Genomic DNA, 21,441 nt, shown 5'->3' with positions numbered 1-21,441 from the left:
GAATACTAATATTTAAAATTTAATTCATACAGTATTAACTATTTATTAATAGTATTTATAATGAAATGTTTTTGACTAAGAATGACACGTTGCCTGCATCATTTCTTTTATTTCAAAGTTTCTTTCTTTTTCTACACCTTCATGAACTGTAAGCTGCTCTATTTACCTATGAGATGTAGAAAGAGATGACATTGTCTTATGATTTTGTTAAACTATCATTTAACTAAATGTTTAATTATAGTTTTTATATACGTATCTTCAACGTATCGCCGTATCCGATACGTGTCGTATCCGATACTCGTATCGTGTCCGTGCTTCATTGGTGTTGAGGGACAATTTCCTTTTACAAAGATTGAATAAATCCTCAAGACTAGGACCAAGTAGATCCATCACAAGGACATTATACTCTCCTTCAACACCAGACCATTTCGCAATTGGTATGCCAGCTTCAAAATTAAAGATAGCCAACCAAAAACATTTAACCCAAGTCAGTAATACGAACAAAATGATAAACAAAGTTCCTAAACACACAAATTCATCAAGATCATAGCTTACTTCCTAAAAGCAGTAATTCATACAGCTTTGATTCAGCAACAAGTGAGGATGCTTGGTTTTCGCATTTTCCTAAATCAAACAAAACAAAAATAAAATAATAAATTCAATTTTCTATCATAGCTATGCACACAAAAAAAATAAACACAACAAGTTCAGTGTTGAAATCAAAATTCAAAGCAGTCAAAAAGAAAAATGACGAACTTTGCTTCAATTCAACATCACCATTTTATCAAAATTGTTAGGAAATAAGAATTTCGCAATCACAAAAATTAGGGTTTGTAAGTACTCACAAGCTTAACCGCAACTTTTTCATCACGGGCTTACCTTCCAAACCTCTCCTCACGCTTTCTGTTACCTGCACACATATGAACAGCTAGCAAAACTTCGCAAACGGAAATGACGAAAACGAAATTCGCAGGTCTGAATTTGGGGATAGACGAACGATTTAGGATTTTAGGGTTAAGGAGTGAGGTGAAGATCAGAGAACTTAGAGTTATGAAAAGGAAGATGTTGGCGAAAAAACTGGAAATGATGTTACCATTAGGAACTTAGAGTTGGAAGTCATGGCATATGTGGGATATATGAAGTCCTTGTATGAAGATGCAAGGAAAAAGAACAAGAACTTGAAGATCAAATTGAAAACTGAGGAATTTAATGGAAGATTAAAGATGTTGTCTTATAGTGTCCTTTATGATAAATGTGTGTCCTTTATGATAAATGTGTATTTTGTTATCAATTGTAGTTGCTGAATTGTTTAATGTAATGAATTTCAAGTTACTTGGTTTAATATACTTGATTAATATTATGAAATGAGTTGTTTCAATTTTGTTTGTTATAATTGAGTTGACATAATGTGCAATATTTAGTATAAACAACTTTGTTTGTTATTTGATACGGTGTGAGAACTGACTTTTAAAAATTTTCGCAAACAAATGTTGCGATGAGCAAGAGTCGTCACCGACTTTTATTTTGTCCAATTATTAGAAAAGGTATAAAAGTACATGAAAGACCTTTAAGAAAAGAGTTTGAGTTCGGGGGGTAAGTTATGAAAAGGGAAGGTGTTAGCACCATTTTCATCCGTAGTTATCTACGGGCTCTTGGTTTGCTTAACTCATTTTGTTTTGTTTGAAGAGCTTGAAAAAAAGCATAGTGTGTGTGTGTGTGTTTTTTGGAAGAGGGTGCCAATAGTAAGGCAAGACTTCGCAATGATCCTTGTGTCGGTCCTCAAGGATGTATGCGAAGTATTTTTGAAATTTGTTTGAAAAAAGTAAGTGGTGAGAAGAAACATTTTTTTGTTGAGCAAGCAATCTAAGGGCTACTTACCCTATGTTTGGTCTTTCCTATACTTTATACTTTCATTTAAGGGATGAGACTAACCATACCATTTATGGGTAGGTAGTCTTATCTATTTGACGTTACGGGACATCGAAGGGTCATTGGTGTTATGTTATTTGTTCGAAATAAAAATCCAATTGAAAGTATATGAAGCATCGGCCAACATTTTGCTATTTTTTAAAATATAAATAATTTAGGAGTAAACCATAATATTTTAAAATAGACTTTAAATCGAATATTTATAAAATTCAGGATATCACTGTAAATGAACCTGATATTTTATAAAATCCAATTTTAAAAATAATTTTGAATAGATTGAAAAGTGCGGGCAAATTTTGGGGTACAACAGTTATGATTAAGTTGATATAATTTGCAATATTTGGTATAAAAAGCTTGTAATCTGACTGTAATTGGTTAGATAATTTTAGATTCAGCATACAAAACAGTTGGTTCATAGTACATATCAAAATCTTGAGGTTACATAATAAAAGGTTCAAAGTGCATAACAAAGTACATAATAAAATAGATACCAAAACACTTGGTTCATAATAAAACATATATTTTTTTTTGTTTCATAGTACATAACAAAACATTAGGTTCAACCAAAACAGTTTTGTGTCACTCATGAGTTTTCACTGAGCCATGCTCATTTGGATGTCATCCCATTTCTTCTTCCCACTAGCACTGCCAATAGTTAAGTCTTCTTCGAGAATTACAAATGGATCATTTGGATGCCTTCCAGGTCCCTCTATATCCTTTGTCTTCAAAGTCCTAAGTCTGTCACTTTTTATACTTGGAGATGCAACAATCTTTGACTTTTTCCTTAGTGATATCATTATTTTAACCTGTTATGACAGCAAAGAGTTATCAACTTACATAAACATAGCATGCCAAATAAGTCTATCGGTACAAGTTAGAAAGATACTGGTTTGACAGCAGGTTTTAATACTTTAGGACATTTACCAATAAAGGTTTTGGGAATAGACCTGTTCTTCTTTGCAGGACTAGTATCAATTCTTAATGGTGCAATATCTAGTATATCATCATTATTCAACAAGGCCTCTAATTCATCAGGATCTATACCACAATATATTCACATTGCCTCAGATGAGGTAATAGAAGTTTGTGAAAGGTTTACCCCAGTTTGAGCCTCATTTCCTGCAGTAGGTGCTTGAGCTGCTGCTTCAGTTGGCGTTTCACTTGGTGCTTCATCAGCTTGACTGACATTTCCTCCAGTTGGTGCTTCACTTGGTGCTTTAGTAGCTTGACTGACATTTCTTGCAGTTGGCGCTTCAGTAGCTTGATTGGCATTTCATGCAGTTGGTGCTCCAGTTGGTGCTTTAGTAGCTTGACTGACATCTACAATAGACTTTGTTGCAGTAGACTTTGATTTCTTATATGTGTCTCGTATCTTGGTTGTACCTTTTGGCCTAGCCTGCAACTAACATAATCGTAAAAGGTCATCAAAAATTATACATGAATTTCGGTGTCACGATTGCTATGAAAACATGGAGACAATTGCATACTCTATAGTAAAAGTGCATGATTTTCGGTGTCATATGTACCTTGTGCAGTCAATTTCTAAACCAAATTACTGTAAAGCAAAGTTTTGTAAAGGATGCCATGGGTAAATTTATATGATAATGCAAAATGTTGCAGAACAATAGTTAAATGGTATTAAAATGTCAACATAATCAAACACCAACAAACCATTGTTTCAACATTTTCAAATTCAAAACATTAAAAAAACAAAACAGTTGCTGCTATAACCTATCAACTTAGTTTAACTCAACCACATGTCAAAATTATATTTGGTAGTATGCTATGAAAAATCTATTTATATCTATTAAATTCAATGCATCAGGAAAATATATTATAATCTAATACTATACATTTGGTTTTTAGTGTAAAGTGAGTGCACAACAATGTGAATGAGAGATCAATATTGCTTACAATTTTTTTAAAGGAACCAGTTCACAAAAACTTATATGGTATTTAGTGTATAAAGCCACTCTCTTTTCAAAATGTACTTTTATATGATATAATTAATATCAAATAACGCATATGCCTCACAACATTAATGCTTAGCAAAAGAAAAAATTACTAATTTTAAATATAAGGTCTATGCATGAATGATGCATACCATACATTAGGCATATACAAAAACATACTACTGAACATACTTAACATCATAATTAAGATAAAAACTCATATTGCTAGTTTTCAATACACAAAATCTAGTTATCAATATTCATCTATTAATATACAAAACTATTTTAACTAAGTCCTGCACTTCATGCTACTGCAGATTATGTTAGATGAAATGTTCCCAACATTTAGATGAAGTGATCAATATTAGAATTTTTTTTGAATATGTTATTTGTTATGTTTGATGAAGTGTTTGATACATTTTAAATGAACTGTTCACAACTAACATAACTATTGTTGCAATTTCAATATGACTTTGAGTTTGAGAGAAAAGATATGGTGAATTACATTTGTTTCCATTTTGATAGTAAATAACAGTATAAAAGAAATTTATAGAAGCATTTTGCAAAATGTGTAGAATACCCGTGTTCAAAGATAGTGGGCAAAGCATTAATTTGACGATAGTTATATGAATATGTACCATACCCCTATTAGAAGATACTTGTAAAAGCAGTAAGCAGTAAGTTGACAGTTCAAAGGAAATATGTATTAGTATAAAATAGAATGTTTTATATGAAAAGTGAAAACCTTATAAACTTTATTTATTTTACGGTGTACATAAACAATACTGAAAAATAATGTAAACGATAAAAGAGATATACATGCAAACCGGAAGCAAACATACCTTGTGAATGTCGTAGTAGTACAAGTTATTGTTAAAGCATTCAATGATATGGAAAAAAAGAGATATGTGATTGGTTAAAACATAGATAGGAACACAAAATGGAAAATTTGGAAACACAACAAAAGGAAAATAATGTAACCGAGGTGAGTTGGAGGCAGAAAACCTGGAGTAGAAATAGTTATATGAAATGAAGGAGTGAAAGAGAGAGGAAATGGAAAATGGTAAAGTAGAGAAAACCTAGTATCAAAGCTCCAGCATCCATGAATTGATAAGTACTAATAGCAATGAGTATGTAACATAGACCAAGTATGGCTATTTTATGAAAAATTGTGGATTATACCTGGCGGTACCGAGGTTGTAGCAGGGTTTAGCATATACATATATTTTTAAATGATGGGTAGTAAAATGAATAAAATAGTAAATCCAACTAAAGGCCTCGCAAAGAAATCAAGGAAAAACAATAACCTATTTGTTTCTCATGCTTAAGATGTAACCATTATACATGAAATTTGAAAATCAAAATATTGAGTTTTGGATAAACTGTTTAGTATTGGCAATGAGACACGCATTGAGTTGGCTTAACGAATGAAGTTATATTACAGTAAGTAATATACACAAATATTTGAAACAATATAAGAGAGAATTGAAATAGTGCAGTTAGCAAGATACAAGGACGAGACAGGTAGCAGTTTATGAGTTGTGCATTTCGCTCCTTAACAATCCACAGGTCAACAACACTGATATCAATTTTCCAAATGCTCTACTAATTCTTCACTTATGATAATAGGGGGCTCAGACTTCAAGCTGGACCAAAAACATGGTAAAAGTATTCAAACTGTTGAGTAAGCTTTATTGCATAAAAAACAAGATTTAATGAATAACATACCAAAGAAATAAGCAGTTATTGATAAGCAGAAAACAATAAAGCAATGAAATAGGAAAATGAAGAACAAATTAACATAAGAACGTTATGAACTTAGTAAGTTGTAATGTATAATCCATATTATGTGCAGCTATAACACCAAACGGAAAAAACTCAACTTTTATAGTTCAGCCATACAAAAAACGCAAGTGATTCTGAACATCAAAAGGGTAAAAAAAATGCAGATGAAGATTATGTGTACTGACATGAAAATAAGTTGGAATTGTGTGTACTTACATGAAATTAAGTTGGAAGAAACTAAGTTACATGGTAGACCAACTTAAGTTTTCGACTTGCAAAAGAGTTACATATTTTTGGTTTTAATCTGACAGTGTTATGATGTGTTATATGGTGTTGACAAGTTAAGTCATATAGAGAGGGGAGCTATAGTCAACCTGTGTGTCATTGCATTGATAGACATATGAAAGGAACAACTCAGTAACTGTACTATTAACACAAAACAAAAGTTGTGCTTTCAAAGTATTACAAAGTATTGTGATAGTAAGAGTGATAGAAATTTGAAAAGATTTTGAAATTGATATTGTGATGTGACAAAGTGGAAAAGCTGGAAACAATTGCTATGAAAACAGGGAGGGAATTGCATACTCTATAGTAAAAGTGCACGATTTTTGATGTCATATGTACCTTGTGCAGTCAATTTCAAAACCAATTTATTATAAAACAAAGTTTTTTAAAGGATGTCATATGTAAATTATATGATAATGCAGAATGTTGCAGAACAATAGTTAACTGGTATTAAAATGTCAACATAATCAAACACCAACAAACCATTGTTTCAACATTTTCAAATTTAAAACATAAAAAGACCAAAACAGCTGCTGCTATAGCCTATCAACTTAGTTAAACTCAACCACATATCAAAATGATATTTGATAGTATGCTATGAAAAATCTATTTATATCTATTCAATTCAATGCTTCATGAAAATATATTATAATCTAATACTATACATTTGGTTTTTAGTGTAAAGTGAGTGCACAACAATGTGAATGAGAGATCAATATTGCTTACAATTTTTTTTAAAGGAATTTGTTCACAAAAGCTTATATGGTATTTAGTGTATAGAGTCACTCTCTTTTTAAAGTGTACTTTTATATGATATAATTAATATCAAATAATGCATGACCCTCACAACATTAATGCTTAGCAAATGAAAAAATTACTAATTTTTAATATAAGGTCTATGCATGAATGATGCATACATTGGGCATATAAAAAACATACTACTAAACATACTTAATAGCATAATTAAGATAAAAATTCACATTGCTAATTTCCATTAACATAAAATCTAGTTATCAATATAAATCTATTAATATACAAAACTATTTAAATAAGTCTTGCACATCATGTTAATGCAGATTGTGTTAGATGAAATGTTCTCAACATTTAGATGAAGTGATCAATATTAGAAATTTTTTTGAAAATATTATTTACTATGTTTGATGAAGTGTTTAATACATTTTAAATGAACTGTTCACAATTAACATAAATATTATTCCAATTTCAATATGACCTTGAGTTTGACAGAAAAGATATGGCGAATTACATTTGTTTCCATTTTGATAATAAATAACAACATAAAAAGAGTTTATAGTAGCATTTTGGAAAATGTGTAGCATACCCGTGTTCAAAGATAATGGGCAAAACAGTAGTTTAACCATAGTTATATGAATACGTAGCATACCCCTATTAGAAGATACTTGTAAAAGCAGTAAGAAGTAAGTTGACAGTTCAAAGGAAATATGTACTAGTATAAAAGAGAATGCTTTATATAAAAAGTGAAAACCTTAACATTACAAACTTAATTAATTTTACGATGTACATAATTAATACTGAAAAATAACGCAAACAATAAAAGAGATATACGTGCAAACCGGAATCAAACATACCTTGTGAATGTCGTAGTCGTACAAGTTGTTGTGAAAGCGTTCAATGATCTGGAAAAAAAGAGATATATGATTTGTTAAAACATAGATAGGAATACGAAATGGAAAATTTTGAAACAACAAAAGGAAAATGTTGTAACCAAGGTGAGTTGAAGGCAGAAAACCTGGAGTAGAAATAGCTATAGGAAGTGAAGGAGTGAAAAAGAGAGGAAATGGAAAATGGTAAAGTAGAGAAAACCTAGTATCAAAGTTCCAACATCCATGAATTTATAAGTACTAATAGCAATGAGCATGTAGCATACACCAAGTATGGCTATTTTATGAAAAACTTTGGATTAAAGCTGGCGGAACCGACGTTGTAGTTGGGCTTAGCATACACATATATGTTTAAATGATGGGTAATAAAATAAATAAAATAGTAAATCCAACTAAAGGCCTCGCAAAGAAATCAAGGAAAAACTATAACCTATTTATGTCTCATGCTTAAGATGTAACCATTATACATTAAATTTGAAAATCAAAATATTGAGTTTTGGATAAACTGTTTAGTATTAGCAATGAGACACACATTGAGTTGGCTTAATGAATGAAGCTATAATACAGTAAGTAATATACATAAATATTTGAAACAATATAAGAGAGAATTGAAACAGTGCAGTTAGCAAGATACAGAGATGAGACAGGTAGCATTTTATGAGTTATGCATTTAGCTCCTTAACAATCCACAAGTCATCAACACGAATATCAATTTTCCAAATACTCTACTAATTCTTCAACTCACTTATGAGAATAGGGGGCTCAGACTTCAAGCTTGACCGAAGAACTGGAAAAAGTACTCAAACTGTTGAGTAAGCTTTATTTCATAAAAAACAAGCTTTAATGAATAACATACCAAAGAAATAAGCAGTTATTGATAAGCAGGAAACAACAAAGCAATGAAATAGGAAAATGAAGTGGAGAACAAATTAACATAAGAACGTTATGAAATTAGTAAGTTGTAATGTATAAACCATATTATGTGCAGCTATAACACCAAACGGAAAAAACTCAACTTTTACAGTTTAGCCCTACAAAAAACGCAAGTGATTCTGAACATCAAAAGGGAAAAAAAGAGTGCAGATGAAGATTATGTGTACTGGCATGAAAATAAGTTGGAATTATGTGTACTCACATGAAATTAAGTTGGAAGAAACTAAGTTACATGGTAGACCAGCTTAAGTTTCTGACTTACAAAAGAGTTTCATATTTTTGGTATTAATTTGACAGTGTTATGATGTGTTGTATGGTGTTGACAAGTTAAGTCTTATAGAAATGGGAGTTATGGTCAACCTGTGTGTCACTGCATTGACAGGCATATGAAAGGAACAACTCAGTAACTGTACTATTAACACAAAACAAAAGTTGTGCTTTCAAAGTATTATAAAGTATTGTGATAGAAATTTGAAGAGATTTTGAAATTGATATTGTGATGTGACAAAGTGGAAAAGCTGGAAACAATTGCTATGAAAACAGGGAGAGAATTGCATACTCTATAGTAAAAGTGCACGATTTTTGATGTCATATGTACCTTGTGCAGTCAATATCAAAACCAATTTACTGTAAAACAAAGTTTTTTAAAGGATGTCATTGGTAAATTTATATGATAATGCAGAATATTGCAGAACAATAGTTAGCTAGTATTAAAATGTCAACATAATCAAACACCAATAAACCATTGTTTCAACATTTTCAAATTCAAAACATACAAAAATCAAAACAGTTGCTGCTATAGCCTATCAACTTAGTTAAACTCAACAACATATCAAAATTATATTTGGTAGTATGCTATGAAAAATCTATTTATATCTATTAAATTCAATGCTTCATGAAAATATATTATAATCTAATACTATACATTTGGTTTTTAGTGTAAAGTTAGTGCACAACAATGTGAATGAGAGATCAATATTGCTTACAATTTTTTTAAAGGAATTAGTTCACAAAAGCTTATATGGTATTTAGTGTATAGAGCCGCTCTCTTTTCAAAGTGTACTTTTATATGATATAATTAATATCATATAATGCATAACCTTCACAACATTAATGCTTAGCAAATGAAAAAATTACTGATTTTCAATATAAGGACTATGCATGAATGATGCATACCATACACTAGTCATATACAAAAACATTCTATAGAACATACTTAATAGCATAATTAAGATAAAAACTCACGTTGCTAATTTTCATTAACACAAAATCTTTGTATCGATATTAGGGGTGGCAAAATGGATGGATTGGATGGATATGGATTCGATCCTTAATGGATGGATCAAACCAATCCATTAATCCATTACAATCCATTAAACTCTCTAAATAAAAATCCAATTCAATCCATCGATTAAGGAATAAAATTCATCCAATCCATCCATTAACAAATTTCTGATGGATGGATATCCATCCATCCAGAAGACAATTAAATTTTTTTTTTAAATTTCATAAAAATAATTATTTACGTATTTTAAAATAGTTTTTTCGTTTTTCTGAAAAATAATTGATTTTTCGTTCTTCCGAAAAAAACTCGAATTTTCGTTTTTTCGAAAAAAAACTTGATTTTTTTGTTTCCCACAAAAAAAAACTCAATTTTTTTTCGTTTTTTTCGAAAAAATACTCGACTTTTTTCGTTTTTCTGACAAAAAAACTCAACTTTTTTTGTTTTTCCGAAAAAAACTTGAGTTTTTTCGTTTTCCGGAAAATAACTCGACCTTTTTTCGTTTTTTGAAAAAAACTCGATTTTTTTTCGTTTTTCCGGAAAAAAAAACGATTTTTTTAATTTTCCCCAAAAAATCTCGAGTTTTTTCGTTTTCCCCAAAAAAACACGACTTTTTTCGTTTTTTCGAAAAAAACTCGACTTTTTTCGCTTTTCCGAAAAAAAAACTCGATATTTTAATTTTCCCTAAAAAATCTCGACTTTTTTCGTTTTTCCGAAAAAAACTCGATTTTTTCGTTTTCCCCAAAAAAACTAGATTTTTTTGTTTTTCTGAACAATACAAACTCGACTTTATAGTTTTTTCGGTAAACCTGTTTTTATCGTTTTTCGGAAAAACTCGATTTTTTCGTTTTTTCTGGAAAAAACTCGATTTTTTCGTTTTTCTGAAAAAACTCGATTTTTCCGTTTTTCTGAAAAAACTCGATTTTTTTGTCTTTCCGAAAAAACACGATTTTTCGTTTATTCGAAAAAGCTAGATTTTTATGTTTTCCCGAAAAAACTGGATTTTTTTGTTTTTCGTAAAAACACGATTTTTCGTTTTTTCAGAAAAAACTCGATTTTTTAATTTGCTGAAGAAACTCGATTTTATGTATTTTCATATTTTATTATTTTTAAAAATAATAATTTAAACCATTTAAAGTATAAAATAAAAATAATTCATTGGATTATCAAAATGTGTTGGATGGATTGGATCCATCCATGTATATAAATGGATGGATTTAATCCATCCATTAACTTATTTTTTTTATTTGGTGGATGGATTGAGTGGATTTTTTAGTGGATGGATTGGATGAATTTTAGCTTAATGGATTTAATTGCCACCCCTAATCGATATAAATCAATTAATAAACAAAACTATTTTAATTAAGTCCTGCACCTCATGCTACTGCAGATTGTTATAGACGAAATGTTCCCAACATTAAGATAAAGTGATCAATATTATAAATTTTTTGGAAATTGTTATTTACTATGTTTGATGAAGTGTTTGATACATTTTAAATGAACTGTTCACAACTAACATAACTATTGCTGCAATTTCAATATGACCTTGAGTTTGAAAGAAAATATATGGTGAATTGCATTTGTTTCCATTTTGATAGTAAATAACAGTATAACAGAAGTTTATCGTAGCATTTTACGAAACCTGTAGCATACATGTCTTCAAAGATAATGGGCAAAGCAGAAATTTGACCATAGTTATATGAATATGTAGCATACCCCTATTAAAAGATACTTGTAAAAGCAGTAAGTTGACAGTTCAAAGGAAATATGTATTAGTATAAAAGAGAATGCTTTATATAAAAAGGGAAAACCTTAACATTACAAACCTTATAAACTTTATTTTGCCATATAAATAAAAATTGTCCAGATTGGCCCTCCAATGGATATATTATTATATTTTGCTATATAAAGGCTTGAAGACTCAAAGAGGAAACTGCTAATTCACGTACATATCATTTTGAAAGATTGTCCATAGCTTCTCATTCTCTTTAAGTCTCGAATCTGAATTTACTGTTTACATCCAACTTATGCAGAAGCATTTTCATTGTAAACAAATCTTTATTCAAACTGTGGTTTATTTGTTCCTCAAGAGACCAGTTGGTCAGATTTTTTGAGAAGTTTAGGACTTGCGTGTCTTAAAGGTTGTATTGTTAGTCACTCGCTGTTAGCTTGTGTAGTTGTAATAATCTTGAGATTATTGGTTTAAGACCTCCTTTGAGAGATGCGAAATCACCTTCATCTTCTTGTTATTTATTTTTATTATCAAGAGTGAAGTTATTGTTGCATTAAAGAGGGGATTTGTTTTCTTTGAAAAAATTGTGTTTTAAAAACCATATTCAACCCCCTTTTCTAGTGTTTTTCACACCTTCAATCTCATAGCAAGTGCGTATGAGAAAATGTGCATTAATCTTACAAAACACGGTTTCTCGAAAAACTTTTTTTCCAGTGCGCAATACTCGACCACCAAATCCAAATGATCGTATCATCTGTGTTGGGTGGGTTTCAAATCCGCGGCATTTTTTTCATGTGTATTTGAAACCGGGATGCCTTATACCACTTACATTACTCGAGTGGGCAACTCATCATACAATCCAAGCCGAGAATTGGCTGGACCAATTTATTAAAAGGATGCAAGAGTACAGCAAATTACACAACATTGAAATAGAAAAAAATAAGGAAAAGTGAAAGGGGTACCATCTGTAGATTTGGCTCGCGACAAATATTTTAGTTTATTTAAGTAGTTATTTATCATTTTATTGTATATGACATTTTATTAATGTATTTTGTGGAATAAAAGCATTTTGTAGTTTGACCAAAAAAACTAGAATTCAATACAAGCAGTTACTTCTGTTTCTGTTTCTATTTTTTAATGCCATGGACGTTTTAGGAGATGCAACTCCAAAATAAATAAGGTTGGTTCTGGAGTTACGTCTTCGGTACATTCTTTGTCAGCATATAGGATTTGTGAGGTCCATAATAGCATCTCACTACTATAAATAAGCTCACTTGTCATATTGTTTCATATCTAAACACAAAAAACCAGAATGAACATCATATGGAATGTTGAAAATGTTCACTTTACCGGCAATACACAATCCTCAGAATTTAAGATCAACGAGTACAGCCCTCTCGAAGATCTGCAATACATATTGCAAAACCTTCTACCATATGATGACAATCGCAAAATTATGAAGATTGAGTACTGCTCACCATCCGTTAACAACGAAGGAACGCTTGAGTTTATCAACCATGAGCAGAAGATGGGCGCTGATTTACGAGCTATGCGGAATACTTTTTCACGTTTAGAATCAAAAGTTCCGATCGAGTTGGATGCGACTGTTTTGAGATTAATCGATGACATTATCAAGATGTTGCAACGCCCACCTGGATGTTGAAGTGAAATGTTTGATCTGCGTTAAAATCTCTTATGTATTACTATTACTTATTTTATGATATTAATGGTATTTTGATTTTGTGATGTTGGTGTATTTCAATTCTGTTTTACTGCATTTTGTAAAACATTATTCTGAAAATACATAATTGGTTTTATATCAAAACTACATCTCTAGAAAAGTTTATGTTTTATTACATTTTGGTGCGTCCCAGAGTTGTATCTCCAAAATTTGAAGATATATAGGTATTTTCACACGGTGCGCTAGAAAAAGATAAGGTGTGTTAAAAAATTTCCTAAAGGAAAAGACACATTTACTATTAACTCAATATCAACTCAATTGATGGTAATGTTGTTATTAAATTTAAGAGTAAGAATGATGGTAATGTTGTTCTTAAATTTAAGATTTAAGAGTAAGAATGTGCAACTATGAAAATTCACTATGATCGACCAATAATAAATATGGTTTCCAATATTAACATTTACCAAACTTAAACTTTAAGGACCTGTTATGTGCACAGGATATGATAGAGACGTGATAGGATATCAAGCAAAATAAAGGTAGGATATGATACAGACATGATAAGATTTATCCTATCATATGTTTGATTCACCACCATAATATATATATATATATATATATATATATATATATATATATATATATATATATATATATATATATATATATATATATATATATATATATATATATATATATATATATATATATATATATATATAAAGTAATTTTTATTTATATTTTGTTATATCTAATTTTTTATTTTAAATTATATTTTATAGGGGCAAAATTAGTAAATCACTTTCTTATCCTATCCTTTCGGATTCTAACCCAGCTCATATTTAGGATAAAAATTTGAACTAGTGAGACAAGATAGGATAAGTTTCAGAGTTAACTTATCCTATCATGTTGTGTCAGCAAACACTGATTGAGATATGATATAATACCTATATCATATTCTGCCTTTTATCCTGCGCACCACACGGGCCCTAAAGACTTCTGTTTTTTTAACTGATTTAGTATTTATATTTGCCTTCTTTTTATGTGATTTAGTATTTAGATTTGACTTCTTTTCATGTCTTATAGTTTTCATGTTTCTTTAATTAAAAAAATTGAATTTTTATTTTATTTAGTCCTCCTACCTTTTTGTTTTGTTTTGTTTTTATATATTTAATGTATTCTAGCTTTATAAAAAAATCGAAGCGAAATGATCTGTCCTCCAAATGGTTATTAAACTTGTTTTGTAAATTAATTTTCCTAATTTGTTTACTTTGAATAAGTTTTGTAAAATTGCTTTTTAATTTTTAAAATTTAAAAATTATAAATTTATTTGATAGTCAATTTTTACAAAATTATTTGCTATTAAAAAATTTTAAAACTAAAATAAAATCTTAAATTTTAAATTTTAAAAATTAGAAAGAAAGAAAAAACAAAAAAATGTAATAGACTTTTCATTAATAACAAATTTATAATATTATGTAACTTCAAAACAATTTCAAAAATAAGATTATCAAACATATTTTTTTTATCCTGTACCTTAACTATTTTTTAAAATTACTTATAAAATAATTTTTAAAAATTAAAAACTAAAACTCATTCAAACCAATTCTTCAATTTTGAAGGATATATTAGAATCCAAGTAAATGATATGGATTCATATCATCGGATCTTGATTTCAATTAACTCAAGTTATTTCTCATTTGTTACTATAGGTATGATTTTTATTAGTTATATATTATTGGAGGTATGGTTTTTATTAGTTTTATATTACTATTGATCAGATAATATTAGGGTATATGTATTATGAATGATAACTACAATGTCCCTTTCTATTTCTTTTCTAAAACTCATAGGGACAAGACAACCCAACTAAGTATGTATTTAATTTTACCATAGAAAAAAAATGATTATGTTGCCCCAAAAGAATTGTGATTATGTAAAACATATATATAATTTATTTGAGTTATCTATATTCAAATAGACCACGTAAAAATGACTTATTAAATTTATTAAATACGCATTCAATTACAGAACCCAAAAAAAAAAAAAATACTCTAATTCTCAGAGGTTAGATAGCCCGTCTCAGCAAGTAACATATTATGGGACGCTATGTCTTTATCACAAACAATTATAATTGAGAACAAATGTATTAATACTTGCAATAAGCTAACTTTTCACGCCGGGTGTGATAATAGCACAGAAAACAACGACTGTGTTGGACTGAAAGGAGTGTTATAGTGATCTAGATCATCTCCTATGTAATTTACACGTGAGGGTAAAATGCAATTTTTCACCGTTCAAATTAAATGTGACACTAAAATTATCATGTATTTCTCTTTCAAGTGATAGGTAAGAGATCACACTTTACATTCCCATAAGATTAACTGAGAATCTAAAATAATCATGCGTTTCTCTCTCAAGTGGTTGGTAAGATATCACACTTAACCTTCTCATAAGATGGTCTATTCATATTTTAAGTGATGTAGCTTCACTCAAATGAGAAAATGAAAAGGAAGCAGTTTTAAGTGCGTGTTTGGAAACGTGGTGGGCCACCGCCACCTCACTTTTCATACCCTTTCCACCATGATTTTTCCAGAACTCCAAACATAGGCTAAATATGGCAAGTTGGAATTACTAAACTACAAATGCCTTAACCTCAAGCATAAGAACATCACAAATGCTGAAGCACGTCACAAAATTATCTCTAAATGATAGTGTAATTCAAGAAAATGTACAAACTGTTATTGATTTCCTTATACAGGTTTGGCTTTGAATTTAGAATACCCAAACCAAGACTTCAGACTTCCCAAATTCAAGGCCAAAAATGTGGTGTTATTACATCTCATTTTATTCCTAATTCACATGGAGGACAATTCCGATTATACTCCCTAGAAGTTAGCTTTCTTGTGTATGTTTCCATTCTGAAATAGCCCATCTGTTTGCAAATCAACATTTCAACAACTGGTTACATATCACATTAATTGAACACGTCAGTAACATTCTACTTAACTATATTGACCTTAGTTTCCAAGGGATTCCCACTATTTTGACCTTAGTTTCCAAGGGATTCCCCTACTCCTCGGCTTGTTTGTTTTGTTTTAAACATCGCCAAACAGATTAATTTAAAGGACAGACCTACCACTAGTAGAGACACCTAAGTAAGGAATGGTATACGTATGACTTACCATTTCTACATTGCAAAGAAACACAATTAGCTAAACTGTTTTGCACTTGCTAAGTTGGGGGAAAAAGGCGATCAGAGATTATTGTAGCCCGTATATGAGGATATTTGTTTTAGATGAGTAAAAGGTTCCACATAATTTTATTTTTAATGTCAAATTGTTAGTACCTAGTTACTAGTATTATTTTTTTCTCCTTTGTCAGGGATTAAATCCATGACCTCCAACTCCTTTAACCCTAAGCTTAACAACCAGTTGAGATACCCTTCACTCAAATTCCACATGATATGATCAATTCTTTTGTCTACTCTACACTGGAATAAGCACCAAAGTAGTAACAGCAGGAGACACAAAAAGATGTGAAAACCGCATATTTTATGGTAAATGCACGGTGATGTGATTAATGATTGAGGGTACAAAATCTGCAAACAATATGACTTTCATTCTAAAGTGCAATCACCTTCCAAAAACCAATCTTCTCAACCAGGAACTAACTTAGTATAGACTTATGTAACAGGGAGTATCCAGAATCCTATTACCATTTACCAGTCAAGAAGTTCCAGAAACAATTCACAAATATGTTTGGGAAGTATGTGATATTTCTAGGATTTAGGATCTAATGGTGGTTTATAAAAGTAAAACATAACCCCCGGGGAAACAGGAAGGATAATTATTCATTGACAAAAAACTAAATCATACTTTTAAGAAGAGCATATACAGCAACACCAAAAAGATACTCTCATACCTTGAAAAACTTGAAAACCCTATTGACCAGTCTTCAAATTTATACTTACAAAAGTATATTGGTTCCTAGAAGAGAATCATAAGGAAACAAAAACAATATTCAAATGTCACGAGTTTAATTTATACAACATATATTTATAATGTTACCTGAGAATTTACAAAAACAATCACTACCAATTTTTCATTGCAGACACTAAGTCAAATTTAAAGCAAGAATAGAGAAAAACAAAACACTAACATAGTATCTTTGTACCGCCCAGGATGTTCAAAAACAACCCACAAGCCAGTTTGTTGAATGATAGTTTTGAGGCATTTTAGGTTCCAGTCCGTACATTAAACCTTAAGAGCTTTGCTAACACTGCCAAGACAATTCTTAGATGAAATGAAATAGAAACTGATTATATAAGAATGATACACAACTTGACCAACAATACTTTCCCCGACTCGTTCATGCTTCAGAGAGAGTAAAACTTAAGGCCAAAAAACATTTGAAACGCTAAAAATATATGAAACTAATTCGACTAATGGTCATAAGCATATACTTGTAAGTAACAGTTAAAAGAGAAAAATAAACATCATAAATTGCAACACAGATATAATTACGAGCATGTTTGGTCAAACAACGACATTGCATAGTTGTGGAATTTAGAGTACAAAAGCTATACACAAAAAGAGAAGTAGAAGCCTAAAGGAAATATATTGCGGCATGATGTAACCATTATTTTCGATGTATTGAATTTCTATACCACCTTATGTATTCACATACCAACATGAGCATTCTACATTAACACATGCACCATAAGATGAAATGGGAAACAACTTGAGTTCGGCAGTGCTAAAAAAAATCTCATGACCTAAACCAACTAGACCTATGGAAATTAGAAATTTCAACCTAAAAAAGTACAAACATGCGAATAATGCAAAAAGGAGAGACAACAGCATACACAACTTATGAAAACAGAGAATCTCTCAAGACCTTTCGATCATGCTAACAGATCGAGCCAACCGAAGAGTAAGGCTACCTCCATGCACACTTGCCTCTGTCTCAATAGGTTCACACTCATATTGCTTCCTGCACCCGGGACAACGAGCATCCTGCTCAAGAATCCTCTTGTGGCAAAAGAGACAAAGCCGAAAACCACAATTGCACGGAAGAAAACTTGTGTCCGTTAGATCAAGATCCTCACAACAAATTGGACAAGGGGATGGCACAGAGGTGCGAGACCAGGGAACCCCTCCTCCAAAACACCGGTCTGGATTCGGCATACTATGCTGTTTTGAAAGATTGGGCAATGTCTGCGGACGAAGAGCATCATCCACCCTCCAAGCTCTAGCATTGCCAGAGCCCCAAGGAACCATCCCAGCACTACATAGTTTGGAATTTGGGTATCCTAAACTTGCACCACGAGTCAATTCACGTGATAAATCCGTTTCCACAACGGGTTCATCGTGTGAAGAGGTTTCGTGCTTGTCATCAGCGGCTAAAGCATCTGCCACAGCCTCCCAATCATCCAAGCATCCATCATCTTCTTCTTCTACCTCTTCATCATTATTATCCTCTTCCTCTTCCGTAACATTCCCAGAGAAACACCCACCACTGCTAGAACTACTACTGCTGCTTCTACCGCTGCTGCTGCTACCCGTGAAATTTGTCCCAGAATCAGTACCACCACATAAGACACTACAATTTGGACTGATAGGACTGTTCGACGGCGTTTCCGAATCACTGTCTTGATGGATCCCATCCTCTTCACCTCTCCGCCTCGTCTCCACTTTCTCCAATTCCTGTTTTCCACGTTTACCCATAGGCGACGAAGGCAGGTGGATATCATCATCCATTCCATCCTTACACCCCTTATTCTTTGCAGCACCTAACAAAAATCATAACCAATAGAAGAAAATCATCACAGCAATAGATTAACACAAAAATCGATTTTCACATCACACATACCTTGAGATAACCATTGTTCGCGACGCGCATCAATCTTATACTGCTTCAATTTCGCAGACCTGTTGGTCTGAGATTCAAACAACATAACCACTGAGTTTCGATTGACAAATAAAATGCATGTGACAACGAAAATTGAAAGAAAAAAAAAACGGAGTTAGAATCAAATTCATACCCTCTTCTTCTTGCCTGGGTTCTTGGTGTTTGCGGCGGAAGGAATCGGAGCAGCAGAGATTGAATCAGAAACCATGGCTGAACCTTGGGATTTGATTTTTCAAAGAGATTTGCAAAAACCCTAATTTGCGAGGAAAATGAAACGATAGAAAATTCTAGAGAGAGAACGATAGAAAACTTTGAGAGAGAACAAAAATGGATCACGGTAACTACTCTGATCCTTACGCCCTTTTTTTGGCTCACAAAGAGGGTCCGTGTGGATTTATTGGAGTCTTAATTACTGAATTACCCTTTCTTTGTAATAATATTCAAGCAGATTGACTTAACGATTTGTTGAAATTTGACAAGTTTAGGGTTATAAATGTAAATGACGCAAGTGGAGAGGAATGTAACACGACGTCGTCTAATTTGCTGATATACGCAAGTTAATTTTAACCTATCGTTTTTATTCATTAGACTGACGCTATTATTAATTACTTTTACATGTATTCACAAAAACAAAAATTATTTTTGGGAATTTTTTTAAAATGAAATATGTTTTGGGCCAAAGCTATAAGTCTATAACTAATCTCTTGAAAAATTCTCTAAATAACCACACTTTTAAAATATTTATCAATCTAACAACTTTTAGGCTATGTTTGGGAGTTTGGAGGGGAGGGGAAGACTTCCAAAAATGAAATTTTAAAAAAATATAAAAAAATATTTGACATTTTTTAAAAAAATGATTTTGTTTAGAATGATAAAAGAGTCATTAACATTACTAAATTTTTAATTTTCACAATACTATAACAACCTAAAAGATATTTGGAAAATTTATTTAAACCCTTCAAAACCCTCCAAAATCCTCATTCAATACAATTTTTGAGTTCCCCCATTTTATGGGGTTTTTGGTGTTATTAATAAACTCAAACCCTCCAAAACCCTCCAACCCAAAATCCTTTTAACCTTTTCACCCAATTCTTCCTATTTTCCAAAGCACTCCCCTCCCTTCCCCTCCAAACTCCCAAACATACCCTTAAAAAACAAAAAAATTCGCCATGCAGAGAATGAGAATGTACCACTCTGTGTGGCGCATGCACTTAATTTATAGAGAAATCATCACACTACAAAGCGCATGCTCCTTTATCATATGTGGCGTGTGCACTTAAAGTTTAAGGGTCGTAGCTGTTCAGTGTGGGTACTAGTTATTTTAAATTTTTTATAAATACAACCATCCTTCTTCACCATTTTCCACTTATCTCCTAATTTCATTCTTAAAAATGTCTTCTAGTACCCTTCTCATGTTTTCAATGATCAAAAGAGATGCTCATCTTTTTTTTTCGACAACAAAGTATGCGATGAAGATCAAACTTTGGAACCTCTTAGTTTTTATGATGTGCTCAGTTGTTCAATTTTTTTCCTTGTTGTTGTTGTTTGTGTGGTTGCGTTAAGTATGTTGTACCTGAATGTTTAATGGAAAATGAAATGAATGTCTAATTTAAATTGAAATTTCTTGGTTAAAAAAAATAAAATACATATTAAGATTGACATGAAAATTTATGTTGCAGAGCTAGACCTAATATTTTGACAATTTTTTCGATTGTGTCGGGGTTGACGGCATATACGGCATAATCCAATCATTTTATTTGTCGTATCCATTTCAGTTCGAGTACGGGTGTTGTTAGGGAGGCCCTTTTTCTTCCTTCGCATTTGGTCATTATGCCAAACAATGTCCCCTTGATAAGCTGACAATAATCCTCCTTTGCCACCACCGAGAACGTATTGACATACACATTTAATACGTTTTCAACATTGTACACGAGGGATATATGTCTTCTAGGATCCATGTGAGAATATGCACATGTTGCTATGACGTGGGAGTAAGACATACAAAATGCTTGGAACTTTCCATAGTCGCACCAAAGTCTATCTAGTTCGGCACGATAGTACTCCCTTTACCTACCCTCATTATGATCCATTGTGTCATGTGCATTGAACCAACACTATAACACCATGTGTGTTAGTTGTAACACCCTTCTAAACCACAAATATTCGCAGTATAATATGAATTAAATCAAAACAAAATCACCAACCAGGGTGTCACATCGTCATAGGAACTTTACATTGATTGTCTTGCTCCGTAACACGGGTTCTCAACATTTTTGTAAACTAAATTTCATTTATCATCACAAAAAAAT

The 21,441-nt window shown here is 31.4% G+C and overlaps 2 protein-coding genes across 5 annotated transcripts; both read right to left on the bottom strand.

The window, feature by feature from the left end:
- Window positions 1–242: 242 nt before the first annotated feature.
- Window positions 243–1,296, bottom strand: LOC131635887 (uncharacterized). 2 transcript variants are annotated; one of them, XM_058906528.1, is made up of 4 exons: window positions 1,094–1,296; window positions 880–910; window positions 556–624; window positions 243–446 (listed from the first exon to the last, which is right to left on the bottom strand). In XM_058906528.1, exons 1-4 carry the CDS (start codon window positions 1,118–1,120, stop codon window positions 259–261), a joined length of 315 nt encoding a protein of 104 aa, XP_058762511.1. In that variant the 5' UTR covers window positions 1,121–1,296; the 3' UTR covers window positions 243–258. The 2 variants fall into 2 exon arrangements, 1 of the variants encoding a protein (XP_058762511.1); XR_009293898.1 differs by having other exon boundaries at window positions 308–446; window positions 846–910.
- A 14,601-nt stretch (window positions 1,297–15,897) lies between these two features.
- LOC131635821 (uncharacterized) lies at window positions 15,898–19,509 on the bottom strand. 3 transcript variants are annotated; one of them, XR_009293882.1, is made up of 6 exons: window positions 19,266–19,509; window positions 19,094–19,160; window positions 18,119–19,013; window positions 17,381–17,500; window positions 17,144–17,208; window positions 15,898–16,154 (listed from the first exon to the last, which is right to left on the bottom strand). XR_009293882.1 is itself a non-coding variant. In XM_058906472.1 (5 exons), exons 1-4 carry the CDS (start codon window positions 19,338–19,340, stop codon window positions 17,163–17,165), a joined length of 1,083 nt encoding a protein of 360 aa, XP_058762455.1. In that variant the 5' UTR covers window positions 19,341–19,509; the 3' UTR covers window positions 15,898–16,154; window positions 17,144–17,162. The 3 variants fall into 3 exon arrangements, 2 of the variants coding, with proteins under 2 accessions (XP_058762455.1, XP_058762464.1); XM_058906472.1 differs by lacking the exon at window positions 17,381–17,500; XM_058906481.1 differs by lacking the exons at window positions 15,898–16,154; window positions 17,144–17,208; window positions 17,381–17,500 and having other exon boundaries at window positions 17,849–19,013; window positions 19,266–19,508.
- Window positions 19,510–21,441: the final 1,932 nt, after the last annotated feature.

The sequence above is a fragment of the Vicia villosa genome, linkage group LG1, assembly GCF_029867415.1.
Source record: "Vicia villosa cultivar HV-30 ecotype Madison, WI linkage group LG1, Vvil1.0, whole genome shotgun sequence".
NCBI classification, from domain to species: Eukaryota; Viridiplantae; Streptophyta; class Magnoliopsida; order Fabales; family Fabaceae; genus Vicia; species Vicia villosa.
Note: the sequence above shows the minus strand (reverse complement) of the source record. Positions and strands in the feature narration are given on the sequence as shown.